The sequence below is a fragment of the Muntiacus reevesi genome, chromosome 9, assembly GCF_963930625.1.
Source record: "Muntiacus reevesi chromosome 9, mMunRee1.1, whole genome shotgun sequence".
Taxonomy (NCBI): domain Eukaryota; kingdom Metazoa; phylum Chordata; class Mammalia; order Artiodactyla; family Cervidae; genus Muntiacus; species Muntiacus reevesi.
Window position 1 is genome coordinate 53,474,084 of NC_089257.1, and position 18,716 is coordinate 53,492,799.

The 18,716-nt window shown below is 42.1% G+C and overlaps 1 protein-coding gene across 1 annotated transcript in view; it reads left to right on the plus strand.

Annotated features, from left to right (window-relative positions):
* The window catches only part of SPON1 (spondin 1), a 303,413-nt gene that overhangs the window by 16,928 nt on the left and 267,769 nt on the right, over window positions 1–18,716 (plus strand). The window contains exon 2 of the mRNA XM_065944964.1: window positions 3,523–3,629. Within this exon, the coding sequence (XP_065801036.1) occupies window positions 3,523–3,629 (107 nt within the window). The remainder of the gene's footprint in view (window positions 1–3,522; window positions 3,630–18,716) is intronic.

Genomic DNA, 18,716 nt, shown 5'->3' on the forward strand with positions numbered 1-18,716 from the left:
TTTTCAGGAAACTGCCAGTGAGAGAGTCCCAGGACTGAAATGTGGTGTAGCAGGGAATGGAAATGTGGTCGGTGACGCTTCCTGGAGAGGCAGAATCTGTGGGCTGGTCAGTCTATGGAGTTTGAGCTGTAGCCTGAAGTTACTGACTATGCAGCAGAGACTGAGTGTCTAGCTTAGGTTGGGTTCCTCAGAAGCAGATATTATTCATTTCTTAGGGTTCCCATGTTTAGTACCACAAACCGGTAGCTTAAAACAACAGAAATGTATTTGCTCACAGTTCTCAAGGCAAAAAGTCCGATCTCAAGATGTCAGAGTTGTTTCCCTTTGGAGGCTCCACAGAGTTCCTTCAACACCTCTCCTAGCCTCTGGTGGCAGTCCTTGCTGTTCACTGGCCTGCAGGTGCCTCGCTCCCATCTCTGCTGCTGCCATCACCTGGCATTCTTCCCTGTGTGTTTCTGCGCCTCTTTGTCTAAGGACATTGGCCACAGGGGCTTGAACCAATGCACTTGGACTTCAGTTCAGTTCAATCGCTCAGTCGTGTCTGATTCTTTGCGACCCCATGAATCGCAGCACACCAGGCTTCGCTGTCTGTTACCAACTCCTGGAGTTTACTCAAACTCATCCCCATTGAGTTGGTGATGCCATCCAGCCATCTCATCCTCTGTCACCCCCTTCTCCTCCTGCCCCCAATCCCTCCCAGCATCAGGGTCTTTTCCAATGAGTCAACACTTCGCAGTTGTACTTAGGGCCACCTTAATCCAGTATTATGATCTCATCTTAACTAATTACATCTGCAAAGACCCTATTTCCAAAAAAGGTCACATTTCCAGGAACCTGGGGTTAGGACTTTAACATACATTTTAGGAGGACACAATTTAACCCAGAACAAACCCTCAGGGGAGGATTGGGGTGCAAGTGACTCTTAAAGGAAGTACTCCCAGGGGAAGCCAATAAGGCGGTTAGGGACCTGGGACAGAGGAGGAAGAAACCTCACCAGGCCATAGCCCACGTGAGCTCTGATCCTGCAGGGCCATTTAGAGGTGTCAGGTCCTCAGAATCATCACCTGATGAGGTGGGCCTTTCATGTTAGGCAGAGAGGCTCCAGTGACCTGTGTCTGGTCCTTCAGGAACGGGCCGCAGGTGCCAGCCTCTGGAAGCAAAGGCTCATCAGTACCAGGGCCATGTACCAGGGCCTTTGTGCCATGGTACAAAGGAATTTGAGGTGATCTGGGCACAACCCCTTTAATGTCTGCCTCTTACTCTCTGCTCCCCTTCCTCCGGAAGTTTGAAGGCCCCCCACCCCAACCTAGATAACATCAGACTACTGTGTGACTATCTGTCTATCCCTCAGAGACTCAGTTCTTCCTCTTGACATTAAAGTCATCAGTTTCTGGGTGCCATTGCTTAGCACCCCACATTTCTTGCTCTTCTCTACTTCATTATGTTTTTTTTTCTCATCCTTTCTTCCTTCCTTTCTTTCTATCTGAACTTTTATAGACATTAGTAGCCAATCTTTGTGGTTATTGAGAAACCTAGGTTCCTTCTATCTTGTGGCTCCAGTCCTTCTCCTGGGGCATCAGGGTCCTCTACTGGATTCCCCTGCATGCAGCAGGCAGAGTTGGGAGAGGAAGGATGGAGAATCATGTAGAAAATTTGGAGGGGCCAGGCAAAAAGAGTCGTTCATCCTGTCTGTCCAGGTTTTCCACCAGCAGAACTGGGACACAAGCAGACCAAACTGCAAGGGAGGCTGGGAATATGTTCCAGCTGAGTGCCCACAAGAAATAGATGTGTTTTGCCACATCCTCAGTTTTCATTCCAATCCCAAAGAAAGACAATGCCAAAGAATGTTCAAACTACTGCACAATTGCACTCATCTCACACGCTAGTAAAGTAATGCTCAAAATTCTCCAAGCCAGGCTTCAACAATACGTGAACTGTGAACTTCCAGATGTTCAAACTGAATTTAGAAAAGGCAGAGGAACCAGTGATCAAATTGCCAACATCTGTTGGATCATGGAAAAACCAAGAGAGTTCCAGAAAAACATCTACTTATGCTTTATTGACTATGCCAAAGCCTTTGACTGTGTGGATCACTACAAACTGTGGAAAATTCTTAAAGAGATGGGAATACCAGATCACCTGATCTGCCTTTTGAGAAATCTGTATGAAGATTAGGAAGCAACAGTTAGAAATGGACAGGGAACAACAGACTGGTTCCAAATAGGGAAAGGAGTACATCAAGGCTGTATATTGTCACCCTGCTCATTTAACTTATATGTAGAGTACATTATGAGAAACCCTAAGCTGGATGAAGCACAAGCTGGAATCAGGATTGCTGGGAGAAATATCAATAACCTCAGATATGCAGATGACACCACCCTTATGGCAGAAAATGAAAAAGAACTAAAGAGCCTCTTGATGAAAGTGAAAGAGGAGAGTGAAAAAGTTGGCTTAAAGCTCAACATTCAGAAAACTAAGATCGTGGCATCTGGTCCCATCACTTCATGGCAAATAGATGGGGAAACAGTGGAAACAGTGTCAGACTTTATTTTTGGGGGGCTCCAAAATCACTGCAGATGGTGACGGCAGCCATGAAATTAAAAGACGTTTACTCCTTGGAAGGAAAGTTATGACCAACCTAGACAGCATATTAAAAAGCAGAGACTTTACTTTGTCAACAAAGGTCCACATTGTCAAAGCTATGGTTTTTCCAGTAGTCATGTATGGATCTAAGAGTTGGACCATAAAGAAAGCTGAGCACTGAAGAATTGATGCTTTTGAACTGTGGTGTTGGAAAAGACTCTTGAGAGTCCCTTGGACAGCAAGGAGATCCAACCAGTCCATTCTAAAGGAAATCAGTCCTGAATATTCATTGGCAGGACTGATGCTTAAGCTGAAACTCCAATATTTTGGCCACCTGATGCAAAGAAGTGACTCATTTGAAAAGACCCTGATGCTGAGGAAGATTGAAGGCGGGAGCAGAAGGGGACGACAGAGGATGAGATAGTTGGATGACATCACCGACTGGACGGACATGAGTTTGAGTAAACTCCGGGAGTTGGTGATGGACAGGGAGGCCTGGCGTGCTGCAGTCCGGGGTCGCAAAGAGTCAGACATGACTGAGTGACTGAACTGAACTGATAGGAGTTTATGCTGCAAGCACATGAGTCTCTCTTAGGCCAATCTATGGAAATATATAACATTAGATAACTGTCAAGACAAGTTGCTGACCATGTACTATTTTTATCAAATTGTGGTTACTAAGAGCGTTCATCTCAGGTTTATTTGATTCAACAATTCCCAAGTGAGATCGCAGCTCAGGTGATTTTGCAGGTTCTGAAATGAGAGAGGGGGCTGGGTGGCAAGGGTGAAAGTTCATCACTCTACAAAATGAGCCTTTCGCACCATCAGCTGCCCCTGCAACACGTCTGGGATGCTGATGGGGGCTCACATTTGTCCATTTGACAAATAAAAGACAGCTGATTCTTGTGCTTATCATCTGCTTTCTTCTTATCTCTGCAGTGACGCTTTCAGCTGCCCCTCCCTCCTATTTCAGAGGATTCACGTTAATCGCCCTCAAAGAGAACAGAGAGGGTGATAAGGAGGAAGACCATGCTGGGACCTTCCAGGTAAGAACGCTTCTGGGCTTACCCAGGGTCCTCCGTCGCTCTAGTAGGTAGATGCCAGGTGCAAGGTGGGTGTACCACGGAGGCCGACGGAAAGGAGCGGGACAGGTATCTGAGCAGGCTTCTTGTGCAATTCCCTTGACCATTCCCATTGACATGGCCAGGGCTATGGACAGACCCATGACGGGGTGCGCAGTGGATGCCTCAAGTCTCCCTTAAGGCTGTGGGGCTTGGCCTCCAGGCAGGGCTTTTCTGGGGCTCATGGTGCCTTGGGCAGCAGACAGCCCAGTGTGCTGAGAACTTCCAGAACCCTGGCGAGGATCCGGCTGTTTTTCCTGTACAGCTGCTTCTCGATTGACTGGCAATTCTCAAGTGTAAACGGAACAAGAGCTTAGGATGACCAGACTGGAGGGAGTTCAAAGCACAGGCGAAGGACTATTAAGGGAACGAAGAGATTGATTTACGAGAGAAGATTAAAAGAATTAAACATGCTTTGCTTGGCTAAATGAACAGGGCCGAGTTGAAGAGGTGGTAATGGTCTTTAAATGTCAGTCCTCGCAGAGCAGCCTCCTCCAGGGGAGGCCTCATTTGACTTTGTACAAAAGGGCGCAGCAAGACGAAAGTGGGTCAGGAGAAGAAAGGGAATCTCGAAGGCCAGGGCCCTGACAGTGAGTCATATTTCACCGTGCAACGTTCTTCCAAGGGAAGCGGAGGGAACATCACCCCCTTTTCAGAGGCTTAGAAAGAGGCCAACGAGTTGTCAGAACACGTCCCAGAAGGACTGGGGCCATCCTAGGAGGAGGCCTGGCCAAATCTGCTGTAACCATTTCTCATCTCAAATTTCCATTGTTCTGGAATCCATTTTTATCTGGCATTTGCAAACTCAGGGGGGAAAAAAATACTGAGGAAGAATACTTACACCCATAGCTGGCTGCTGGGGATTCTGGTACACATTGTGGATTCCACGGAGCACCCAAAATATCTTCCTTGTCCAAAGATATCTTTAACCCCTTCTGGGCAGGTTGTAATTTTGAATCCTGTGATTTAAAAAAAAAACAATGTCCGATGTTTAGGAATCTGGGCTTGTGGCCGAGTGGGGCCATTAATTCCATGCTCATTGTAATGTCCTTCTGTGGATCTAGATGGCAGGAACTGTCTTGACATGTATCTGAAGGAATTACTCAGATACAGTCTGTATTTGTTGGGTACTTAGCATATGCCAGGCACTTGATTAAGTGCTTTACCTTATCTCAGTTTACTTTATCTTAGTTTAATTCTCACACCAACCAAGTAGATCCAAACTATTACACCTGTTTCACAGATCAGGAAATTGAAGCTTGAGAAATTAAATCCCTTGCCTAAAGGGCTAGTAAGTAGTAAGGTCAGGCTTCTCTATCACATGTCTGATTCCAGTGACTAAATGTCTTCCTTATAGTCCTGGACATGCTCCTGGCGTAGGTGTGTTTGGACAGTGCATCAGCAAGTTTGTCGTTATAGAGAAAGGAAGATTCCTGCATGCATTCAGCCCATAAGAGCACTAAGATGTATCCCCCTTGTTCTTGGAGGTGTGAATGATTTATCAGATTGGGGCACCTGAGAGATCTAGGTACCTGAGTGTCAGGAGGGATCAAGTTCTAAGAAGGGAAAAGGAGGGGGGCATGGGAGATGGGAAATGTGATCTTAATATTTACTCAAACAAAATGTATCTGCTTTAAAATGATGCTTAGAAATATATTCCCCAAAAGAGTTGAAAGCAGAGACTTGAACAGGTATGTGCACACTCATGTTCATAGCAGCAATATTAATGACAGCCAAAAGGCAGAAACAACCTAAATATCCCCTGGTGGATGAATGAATAAACAAAATGTGTATACATACAGTGAAATATTATTCACCTTTAAAAAAGGACATTCTGACATATGCTATAATATGGATGACCCTTGAAGACATTATGCTAAATGAAATAAGTAGGCTCAAAATGACAGATACTGTCTGATGTCACTTATATGAGCTTCATCATCAGGTTTATAGAAACAGAAGGTAGAATGGTGGTTGCCAGGAGATGTGAGAGAAAGGGAAATAGGGAACTATTGATGAACATGTGTGGAGTTTCACTTAGGGAAGATGAAAAATGTTCTGGAGATAGATGGTGTTGATGCTAGTATAACATATGAATGTACTTAATGCCATGAACTGTAAACTTAAAAATGGTCAAAATGGTAAATTTTGTGTACATTCTGATACACATACACACACTAAATAATGCCTGAGTTAGGCCAGTGGGGACATGGTTTCTTTCTTTGATGCTGTTTTAATTCAGCAAGTTGACAGTCTTCTCCAACTCACTGCTGTTTCTGCTTGGCTTAATCTTGGTCCTGGAAACCAATTGGTGAATACAGGGCCCTGCCCACATTGTGCAGTAAGTAAATGTCTGTTGAATGAATAAGTGAACAAATTATTCTTTCTACTAGTGCCCATAACTCATTCCAATTGGGGATTGTTTCAGAACTCCTATCTCTCTATGTACCTATCTTTCCTTCTTCTCTTAGAGCTTCTGATATCCTTTCTTTATATCACAGTGGTTCTCAGAGTGTGATCTTTGGACCAGAAGCATCAGCATCATCTGGGAGCTTGTTAGAAATTAAAAAATCTCAAGCCCCACTCAGACTTTCTGAGTTAGAAGCTCTGAGGGTGGGGCCCCCTCAGCTTGTGTTTCGGCAAGCCTCCAGGGTGAGTCCAGTGCAAACTTGAGTTTGAGAACTAATGTTGAAATGAGACAAGGATCCAACCTGTCCAGCAAGAACTCCATCATCACATCAACAAATCTGTTGTTTGAGCCCTAACAAGATCAAAGTTGGAAACATATAGGAAAAATGCCTCACATACAATAATAACGCTTGCATGCCAGATACTGTTCTAAGTGGTTTACATTTTTTAACTGATTTAATCCTCAGAGTAACACCACAAGATAAGCATTATCATCCTATTTTTCACAGATGAGGAAATTGTGGCAACCGAGGGATTCCAGTAACTTTCTTAAGACCACTCAGCTCTAAGCAGTAAAGCTGGGATTCAAACCTTGGTAAATGAGAGTCATAACTTTTTAACAGCAGTAGGCTCTATGTCAAGAGCTTTATATGCATTATCCTACTTAGCTCTCATAGCAACCCTGTGAAGTCAGGGTTGTTGTACCCATTTTCTAGATGATGAAACCAAGTCTCCAAGGGACTAAGTAAATTGACCCAAGTAATCTAACATCTTAAGGGGGTGGGGAAGGGATCTTGTTTTAGAGGTTTTCTCACACTCATCTCCCCACCCCTGCCCTGCCCTTGTGCATTAAATGCACATTCACTTGGGTGCCCAGTATCTTGGAGGCAAGAGAGGGAGAATCATAGCTCATGTCCCATCTTGCCTCTCCTGCTTCAGATGTTGTGGTCTCTGTACATGCCCCCTTCCACTCTAGCATGAATGCATTTTCTCTCTGGATCAAAGCTGTCATCTTTAAAGTCATTCATTTTTTTCATCAGCATTTATTGAGTGTCTCCTATGTGCCAGGCACTAAGGTAGGCACTGGGGATACAGCAGTGAGAAAAACAGACATCATCCTGCGCTAATGGAGCTTAGAGTATCCTCCTTGTCACTGTGCTTTATATCAACAGGTGTGACAGGAAGTCAGCAAGTCATCAGTGGGAACATGAGTAGATGATCAGAAACTACAAATGCTGATATAATTTAATATATATACACATAGCAATTAACAAATATTTAGAAATACTTCTTTGTTAACAGCCTCACTCCAAATATGACAGCTTCAAGGACTTAATATCAATGATGAAATCCTAATACCCTTTAAATCCGGTGGAAATTACATTCTTAGTTATAAAAGTGACTCTAAGAGGTGGTGATTTTGCTTCTGAGTAAGGGTGAGATCCCTTACTCAGAGAGGACAGATTCACTAGGTACAAAAGAAGCTTTCAAGCAAACTTTAATGCCTCTTTAGACTTACCAGGGAGAGAATGGGGCTGCTGGGAGAGGAAGGCTAAGGGTTACAGCGCCCCCACCTCCACCCTGGAGGCCGAGGCGAAGCGGGCGGGGCTGCTCCTCTGCTTCCAGCGGCGGCTGGTCCAGGGCGGCAGTTTTGGCACCGCCGAGGGTATCTGTCCCTGGCTGCCAGAGGGGAGAGACATGGGAGCCTCTTTGATGAGCTAGCTGGGTGTACTCACGGTTAATTGAAAGTGACAAGGAATGCGGCGGCTGGATTGCCTGTACAGAAGTCAAACCCAAACCCTTTAAATCGTATTGCTCAAAGCAAGTTGCTTCCTGGAATGTTCATGGCCCAGCCAACTGCCCAGCACTCTCTCCCTTCTCCTTCAGGTCTCTCTGCTCAGACGTCCCTTTCCCGGGGGGCGAGGGTGGGGGGGCGCCCCATCACTCTCTTTGAAACTTCACTCCCCCTTCTATCCCTGGCTGAATCCCCTACCCTCTCCACTACTTAACTTGTTTTCCGTTGCCTTTCTTGCCACCTGATGTACCATCTATTTTACTCGTTGACTTGAGTATCAGCTGCCCCCTTCCACTAAGTTGTGAGCCCCACTAGGCAGGGATTTTTACCTGTCTTGTTTGCTGCTGTACCCCCAGTACCTCGTCCGAGCACCTCACAGAGTGGGCACTTCAGTTTGACAGAATTTTAAGTGCCATATTTGTACTAAAATTTAAGCTGCTAATTTGTAATGTCATTGCTTTAGTTTAAAGTCCTGTATGCATCAACTAGTTTATGGAATAGCCTGCCAGTCAAAGGAAGAAAGCCTCATTTTAAAGAGGAACATTTGCTTAAAATTCATCAACACCATACAAACAAGTATCTTCTGATAATTATTTCATATTCTTAATCACCTGTTTATAAAATGTTTTCATTATCTCTTTATTAACAATAAATATTTATTAGTGCCTGATGAGTTCTGAGCCACATAAGAAGCTCAATGAGTATTCAACACACTTTTCTGAAAATAAAATGCTATTGCAAGCCTGTTTTTAGGAATTCTCTCTTAGTTTATAGAAAAATGTCCTCTTGTTACATTCACCTAAGCTTAATTGTGACCCTTATAAGATGAGAATTTTTCAATCACTATTCACTGCTATAAATAATGGAGAAAAATTATTTTCTTGAATAAAACTTTTTTTCCTTATTTGATATTGGTTTACTAGAAGAGACCCCAGAAGTGCAAAGAATATGGACATTTTTATGTTTTTGATGTACATTTCAAAGGTGATTTCTGCCTCTCAGCCTCACCCAAATTTTCACTCAACACTCTCTTCAACAACCTGAATTTGAACATTACATCAGAGTAGCCATAGCCACTGATGTGAAGAGAAAGATATATTCCCACATCAGGATTGGGCATGACAGGGTTTGGGCAGGTCAAACTGAGAGACCAGATCTAGCAAGATGAAAAGCTAATGGAGGAACACAGCAAGTTACCTGCTTAGATCCAGATAACCTATTGAAGCTATATGAGAAGAGTGATCTGGATTTATGGAAGCACATCAAACAAACAACAAATGTATCTTAGGGGTTTTAGTTGCCCATAAGTTCAGAATGAGTCATTCATGAGATAGGATCTCAGGCTGTTATCACAGGAGCATGAAGAGAGGAGTTAGATTGTCTTACAGGATTCTTAATCTGTCCTCAGAGAGCCCTGAGGACTCTTTTCCTGTAGAGTATACCTTTCTGGTGAATGAATATTACCATATGAAATATGCAGTGCTGTCCTTCATTTGTTTATTCAAATATTTCCATAGCATGCATAGCACTCTACTTTTCCTTCACAGTGGTTATTACAGCTTGCGTATTTGTAGGATTACTTGTTTAATATTGCTCTGTCCCACCAAATTGTAGGGATGACCATATCTAGTTTGTTCACTAGTGTATTTCTTTCACTAGCACTGTGCCTGGCACATGATGGACACTCAATAAATATTAGGTGAGATGAACTAATAAAAGCACTGATTACCAGCTATGTAAACAGCAACTAGGCTCTGAGCATATTGAGATGAATAATTGAGGCCTGGTGCATGGTGTTAATTAGGAGGTCAGGATCTCCAGTAGAACTTCTCAACCCTGGTAGGCTAGGTACACTCTTAGAGCATAGGGAGAGCCTAGATATTTGTTTCCTTGGATACAGGGGTGGTCTCGTCTGTCTACTCTAGGGAAGTGCTATCATTTCTTTCTTGTAACATAAAGAGACTTGTACAGAAGGAACTATCTTGCACATACTATTATAATTGCTGCATGTGTGCAAATAAGAAAACAATAATTAGTAGGAAGCAAGGAGTGAGTGCTAATATGGGAGAAGAGAAAGGATATTTATAGAGACGGAAGCTTTTTTTAATTGAAATACAGTTGATTTATTATGTGTTAGTTTCAGGTGTACGGCAACATGATTCAGATATATATATTCTTTTTCAGATTCATTTCCACTGTAGGTTATTACAAGATATCAAATATAATTCCCTGTGCTATATCTGTATTTTATATATAGTAGTGTGTGTCTATTAATTCCAAACTCCTAATGTATCTGTCCCCCTTTTTTCCTTTGGTAACCATAAGGTTTTTTCTATGTCTATTAGTCTGTTTCTGTTTTGTAAATAAGCTCATTTGCATTATTTATTTTGACTCCACATGTAAGTATCATCATATGATATTTGTCTTTGAGTTACCTCACTTAGGATGATAATCTCTAGGTCCGTCCATGGTGCTGCAAATGCCATTATTTTATTCTTTTTTACGGCTGAATAATATTCATGTGTCTGTGTGTGCATACCACATATTCTTTCTTTATACATTCATCTGTTGACGGACGCTTAGGTTGCCTCCATGTCATGGCTATTATAAAAAGTGCTGCTATGAATATGGAGGTGCATTTTTTAAAAACTAGAGTTTCCATCTTTTTCAGATATATGCCCAGGCGTGGGATTGCAGGATCATATATTAACTCTATTTTTAGTTTTTTAGGGAACCTCCCTACTGTTCTCCATAGTGACTGCACCAATTTACGTTCCCACCAATAGTGTAGAATTGTTCTCTTTTCTCCACATCCTCGCCAGTATTTGTTATTTGTAGACGTTTTGATGATGGCCATTCTGACTGGTGTGAGGTGATACCTCATTGTAGTTTTGATTTCCATTTCTCTAATAATTAGTGATGTTGAGCATGTTTTCACATGCCTCTTGGCCATGTCTGTGTCTTCTGTCTTCTTGAGACAGTAACTTTTGAGTTGTCTCGTTGGGTGGTTGAAATTTGCAGGTGGACAAGGGGTGTACATAAGGGGTTTGTGTGAAAACCACTCTACTTTTTCCCTCTATTTTTTTTTTTGAAGTTTAGACCATGTTTCGTGTTTATTACTTTCCAACACTAAATTTTGTTTTAGAAAATTCTTATGAAGAAACAATAAGTGCTAGACATTTGTTATATTTAAAATACTTAATTTTTGGTTGTAGTGAACAATATTTCATTCCTGCCCTCAACTAGTTTAAAGTAGAAAAGCACCTAACCAAATGTTGAACTCAGTACATACTTAGAACTTATAATTTAGTATAAGGGAATTAGATACAATGTACAACATAATACATATGTGTTAGGTAAAAAGTGTAGTGGGGAAAATAAAACTATTGGAATGGATAGATGCCATTTAAAATGGTGGCTAGGGTGAGATACTAAGAAAAATTGCATTTGGGTGAAGACCTAATTGTTGACAGAACACTTTCCTCTGTTGTAAAACTTGTTCTACTTTGGTCTTTCCCTGTAGCTACTTTGACAAGTATATACAGCCCAGTGAAGGCACAGTAAATGTTTTATTGAATGAATGAATGAACAAACCAGAGGATGGATGACATGGTGTACTGGCCCCTTCCCTTCAGGAACTCACTGGGTGTAAAATGCCTCTGTGAACGGTGATCCTAAAAAAAAACAACATCAAAAGGGCATATTTGAAAAATAGTGTCATGACCTCTTCTTCAGCACGTGGTTTTTCTTTTTTCAATTCTATTTAAAATCATTTGTAAGAAAGATGAGAAGCAGTGTGGCATGTGAGTGACTGGGTCAGATATTGGTCCCTAGGCTGCCATAGCCCTGGTCCCTGATCCCTGATACCAGAAAGGACAAAAGGTAATTTCCTTCTAAATGGGCAAGCCCTGAGTCTGGGAACCTGACCAGATGCCTGATCAGAACTTGAACATCATTCCTTTCAACAGAGCACACCCTTATTTTGTGATGGAAAATATAGAAATGATAAATACAGAGCATAAAGAAGCTAAATAAGATAAAATAAGTCATTTATAAAATAAAGATAAAGTATTTTATTTATATAAGATAAAATAAACCATTTTATAATCTAGAGATAACCATAGCATTTGGGTATACTTCCTTCCAGATTTTAAGTGTGAACACACACCCAAATAAGTATCAGCTCTCCTCTTTTACAGGTGGCCACTTAGAATTTGACAGTATCAGAAGTGGGCACACAGTTTATTAATGACAGTAAGAAGCATAGCTATTTTTAGGCTCATCTTCCTCCTCCAGAAGGGCCACATATCTCATTATTCTTCCAATTCTAGCTTCGCTTTTTTATTTAGAATGTATAGTGGGTGTCTGCAAAGGTCATGGGTTTGGGGGTTTGCAGGAAGGAAGTGAAGTCACTCAGTCGTGTCCGACTCTCTGTGACCCCATGGACTGTAGCCTACGAGGCTCCTCCATCTATGGGATTTTCCAGGCAAGAGCACTGGAGTGGGTTGCCATTTCCTTCTCCAGGAGATCTTCCCAACCCAGGGACTGAACCCGGTTCTCCCACACTGTAGGCAGACACTTGACCGTCTGAGCCACCAGGGAAGTTTGAAGACCCAGGCTCAAATTCTGCCTCTACCAGCTTAGTAAAGAAGTCAACTTAATTTCCCTGAACCTTAGTTCTTCTTAGGGCTTCCTTTGTGACACAGATGATAAAGAATCTGCCTGCAATGCCGGGGACCTGGATTTGACCCCTGGGTCAGGAAGATCCCCTGGGGAAGGGAATGGCAACCCACTCGAGTATTCTTGCCTGGAGAAGTCCATGAACAGAGGTGCCCAGTGAACTACAGTCCATGGGGTCACAAAGTGTCAGATACGACTGGGCGACTAGCACTTTCACTTTTCTCACTTAGTTCCTCTGTCTTTAAAATAGGCCTGATAAAGATTGTTTTGAGTATCAGATGAGGTGAGTTATGTGTGAAATGCCCAACACAGTGCCTGGACTTAATCAGTGTCTCTTCCTTCTGAGCCAGCAGCCTAGAGTCCTTTCTATGTGTCTGTGTCTGGTGAATCACAAACTCTGTCCCGCTGTAGATGTGGCAGATGTCTCACCCTAGGTATAACTCACCACCTGTCTGCGCGCCTCTACCAAATTAGGGAAGAGACAGCCTTCTTTAATTCTGTCTTCACTGTAACATGATTGGCTATAACGTAAAATGGAAAATTCCAGTGGGCACATAATACTCAGTAAATAAAAACAAAATTCTGTTCCATGTGGGTGCTAGCAGTTTGGCTGGGCTTTGTGACCTACTCCCACGCAACAGCTTCACTGAGAGTGGGGTTCAAATTGTACCTTGACAAATGTTCTACACCTCCGGGAATGAGCAGATGGAGGAAACCACAGATGTCCCCTCCGGGTACCAATGGGTCTGGTGCTTCATTTACTTGCGTTCTCTTCCTCCAGGCTCTAAGTTTCATGGGAACAGGGACTGTCTTGTCTGTTTCACAACTGCATCACCAGTGTTGGGTGCAGCGTCTGCCACCCAGCAGGTGCTCAGTAAATATTTGTCACAAAAATAAATAACTATTAATTTCCTGTCAGTCTCAGACCCATCCCATGAAGTAGGCACTATTATCATCCCCATGTTACAGGCAAGGTAACATGGAGCGAATTAGAAATGTGACAAAAGGCACGGAGCCAGTAGATGGCTATGAGCAAGGATCAAAACACCTGTGGGCCATGCCATTTTCTCTATTCAGCATCTCTTGTAGCTCCAGAGCAGAAATGTATGAGAGACAGACATATGACTACTTGGATCCCTAAAATCCCTTCTGGGTAATTCCAGGGCTCACACCAGGTTTATCATCTCACAGATCCTCAACCTCCAGGTTTCAGCCCTTCACATGCCATTGCCTCTGTTTCCTGATACTTATGTCTTACTTTCATCCCATCTAGATTCTGTTCCCCCTACCCCGTCTCTGAGCTCTCAGATACTTGGTATATCTCCCTTTAAAAAAAAAAAAAAAAGGTGTGTAATTTTCTTACAATATTATGTTAGTTTCTACTGTCAACATGAATCAGCCATATGTATACATATATACCCACCCTCTTGAACCTCCCATCACCCCCCAATTCCACCCCTTTAGGTCATCACGGAGCAGTGAGCCGAACTTCCTGTGCTGTAGAGCCGGTTCCCTCTACCTAGCTGTTTTACACACAGTAATGTATATATGTCAATACTATTCCCTCAATTTGTCCCACCTTTTCCTTCCCCCACTGTGTCCACAAGTCTGTTCTTTATGTCTCTATTCCTGCCTTGCAAGTAGGTTCATCAGTACTGTTTTTCTAGATTCTATGTACATACATATTAATATACAATATTTGTTTTTTTAACTCTAGTTCTTTGCGCACTTTATAGCCCTGATGTGTTAAATCCCTGTTCCCCTGCAAGATTCTGCAAAGAGGCAGGAAGCTGAAAGCTGGGCTGCAGCCATCTCTGTATTCCCACTGCCTCACCAAGGCTTGGCACCCTGGCCAGCTGATAAATGTTTTCCAAATTGATGGATGACTGCTGCTAGAATTTCTGGCCCTACCTCTTGTTTGCTGGCATTAGTTGGTCTCATGCTTTCTTGCATGGGAACTAGCATTGTTTCCACATCTATTTTTCTGAAGCTCTAAAAATCATTTGCAAATACATGACAGAATTGTTTAGCAGACAATAGATAATGTTTATTGCCCGAAAGCACTTTTATCATGTGTGTATTAAGTAGCTTAAAAATGTCAGTAAGTCACTGTGTGGCCTTGCAATCCTCTCATCTTTTGAATGAGAATGATGACCCTTCTTTCCAGATCTAGCTACTTTATAGAATAGATCTTAATTCTGGTTTTACAAACCTGTAAACCATCTGTTTGCTTTTCAAAACAGTTACATCCAAAGAGCAGATGGATCATAATTTATTTATACAATAGCCTATCGTAGCATGCTTAGGTAAATTTTTAAAATATTACTGGTAATTTTTATGAAGAAAACCTTTTCATTTACTTATTTGCAACAAATATTACTATGCCTATTATGTTCAAGGCATTTTCTGGGCCGTGAGAATATAGCTGTGACAAAACAGACAAAAATCCCTCCCCTTATGGACGTTGTGTTTCTAGGTTTCCCATCATTTCCTTGGGATAGAGTCCCAAGTTTCTGTATCAGATAGTTTTTTGGCTCTCAATATGTATTAGAATATCACTTTTTATCACAGCTGATCATGTGGGAACTTGAAGAGAGAGAGCTTCCTTTTAGAGAAAATATGTTACCTTCGCCAAGTTACTTTGTCTGGTTTTTCACCTTGGACACAAAACAGTCCCTCCAGTTGACTCCCAACTGATACCTAATGTCCCCTAGTCCTTCCTTCATTTGGAGGAGGTCAAGGTGTTGAAAAAGTTCCCATCTGTATACCATTTGGTTTCTGTACCCCAACTTGCACATCCCCTTCTTGAGCAATTCTGTGCATGTGCTCACACGTGCACTCAGTCATATCCAACTCTTTGTGACTCCATGGACTGTAACCCTCCAGGCTCCTCTGTCCATGCAATCTTCCAGAATTCTGGAAATACTGGAGTGGGTTGCCATTCCCTTTTCCAGGGGATCTTCCCACGTGTTCAAACCCACGTCTCTTGCCTCTCCTGCGTTAGCAGGCAGATTCTTTACCACTGTGTCACCTGGGAAGCCCTCTTGTGCAATTACCTTCTTTTAGTCAAGGTCAAGACCTTAGAATTTTGTCTTGATAAATTGATTATTCAACATGTTCCATCTCTTCAGCATTTCAAGATCCTTCAAGTTGGGAGGGGGGATCAGGATGGGGAACACATGTAAATCCATGACTGATTCATGTCAATGTATGGCAAAAACCACTACAATATTGTAAAGTAATTAGCCTCCAACTAATAAAAATAAAGGGGAAAAAAAAGATCCTTCCAATTTGGCATCTTTTATCCAATGTATTTCATCACTGTCCTCACAGCCTATGTCTCTGCAGATTAAATGAGGCTGTACTCTCAAGTAAGCCAGCCGTGCACACTTCAGGGGCTGTGTATTTCCTCTTCCCTCTGCCCAGGATACTCTTCCCCCAGATAGCCATAACTTCTACCACTTTGCTTCTTTCAGGTTCCTGTTGAAACCTGATTTTTATCAGAGTCCAGTTCCAACCATATTTTATTAAAATAATACTCTCATCACTCTTAATCCCATTCACCCAGTTTGGTTTTCTTCTTTCGACTGATCACCACTTGACATGGTTGGTATGGGCTTGCTGGTGTGTTAGCTATTTTCCCTCACTGCAACGTCAAATTCACAAGAGTAGGAACATTGCTTTGTTCAGCACGTGTCTGTTCGGCTCTACCACAGTGTCTGGCATATAGAAGGCAATAAATACTGTCAATTTCTTAAGTGTGCGTTTTTGTGAGGGGCTGCACTGGGTCTTTGCTGCTGTATGCAGGCTTTCTCTAGTTGCAGCAAGCAGGGTACTCTCTAGTTGCGGTGTGTGGGCTTCTCATTGCGGTGGCTTCTCTTGTTGCAGAAACCAGGCTCTAGGGCTCCCAGGCTTCATAGCTGTGGCACATGGGCTTAGTTGTCCCACAGCGTGTGGAACCTTCCAGGACCAGGGATCGAACCCATGTCACCTGCATTGGTAGGTGGATTCTTAACCACTGGATTGCCAGGGAAGCACAAGTGTGCCTTTTAGAATTCAGCTCTAAAACCAGTTGCTCTTTTTGACAATGAAATGACACTGACTCTGTGTAAGGACAAGTATTCTGGCCCCCACTCAGTAATTTTCCTTCCTAAAGTCAGCTTCAAAGACATCCTGGATTTCTTCATATGTACTCGTATGAGGATGCCTGCTCATGCTCATCTCCTGGCCTTTTTCCTAAGCCACCTGGACTTGTGCAACTGTCTTTCTGGATCCTAAAAGAGGACTTTGTCTGAGTCCCAGTTTAATTTTACCATTTTAGTGGCAACATAACCACTCTATCTCTCACTGAACTGCGTAAGCTTGGGTCACTTAATTTACTGTTGCCTGTTAGTTCGGAATAATACTAATTCAAAGATTTATAATGATTAGATAAGGATTTCCAGTTTCTGCTGTGATGTGTGAAGAGCTTAGAAGTCACTGCTCCTGTACTCACATACACACAAAAAAACTGAAAACAACTCTAATTAGATCCATCAGTGATTTGAGGTCACAAGGCAAACTGCCCTTCCTCACCCCCAATCTGGAGGTCTAGAATCTGCTAGAGACTGTAACTGATCAGAATACTCACACAGTAACTTATGAGTAGCTACAGGCTGAACGCTGAGTGTGGACAAACCTGACAGTCAGACTCCGAGGAGCTCAGTGTTAGGGGGTCACCGCACATTTGTGAATTTTACCTCCAGGAGTCCCACCAGGTTCTCACAGTGAAGATCAGAGAAATCCTCTCCGGTTTCAGGTAGAAGGAGGGGAGAAAATAACCTTTTTGTAATATATCTAGATCATTCATCTTAACAAAGATCTTTCCTTAAGGGAAACTACTTTACCTGAGCCTTATCTGACCTGAGGGAAGGGCAGTTAGCCAACTCCAGCCCCTCTAGCCTTCTTGTCTCATATAAAGGGAATTTTTTAAAAAAAGGTCAAGAAACTCTTCTAAAGATCACATCCCGGAGACTATAGTTGGATAAAAAGCCTGAGATTTAATAAGATTCTAGACTACTTCCCCTTCCCAACCCTTTTCCATCACACCAACAGGACTTTGGTGTAAATCAAGGCACAAACTCTGTTTAAGGAATTTCTAGAAAAAAACAAAGATAATAGGGGAGACAAAAATCACGTCACTGGAGGAGATTGAAGCCTCTGACATCCACACCACACCAAACATTAAGCACACAGCCTAACTCATATGTGGCCAGATAAACATAAATCTTCACCACTAAAGGCCTATTTGCCCCAGTTCCTATTACCCTATGGATCATGTCTGGCTTTCAACAAAAAAATTACAAGGCATCCTAAAAGCCAAGAAAAAAAAATAAATAAAAATGGCCTGAAGAGACAAAAGCAAGCATTAGAGCCAGACTTGGATATGACAGATTTTGAAATTACCAGACTAGGTTTAAAATAACTATGATTAATATGCTAAAGACTCTAATAAAAAGTGGGCAACATGCAAGAACAAATGGTAATGTAAGCAAAGAGTTTGAAATTCTAAGAAAGAATCCAAAGGAAATGCTAGAAATGAAAAACATTGTAACAGATATGAATAATGCCTTTGATGAGCTCACCGGGAGATTGGACATGGCCAAGGAAAGCATCAGTGAGTTTGAAGATTTCTCAGTAGAGAATTGCAAACTAAAATGTAAAGAGAAACAGAAAGAATGAAAAAATCAGAACAGAATGTCTAAAAACTGTGGGACAATGCTCAAAGGTATAACATACATGTGATAGTAATACCAGGCAAAGAGAAAGAAGTAGAAGAAATATTTGAAGATCAGATGAAATAATAAAAAAGACATCAAAGTTAGTAGCTGGCTCATACTGAATGATCAATAAATGATAGGCATTGTAGCTACCACTGTCATCATTGTCATCATATAATCAGTTGATAGATCAAAATACCAGAAGAGAAAGGAACAGTTTGGATCAAAGGCAACTTTTTAAAGAGGACATGGTTTAATCAGGGATAGGAAGGATATTTCTTCATTTGAAACAGGACAAAGGCAAGGGAAACTGGTGAAAATACAGAACAGTTATGAACAAGAAATGAAAGTAAGAGTTCACATAGGATG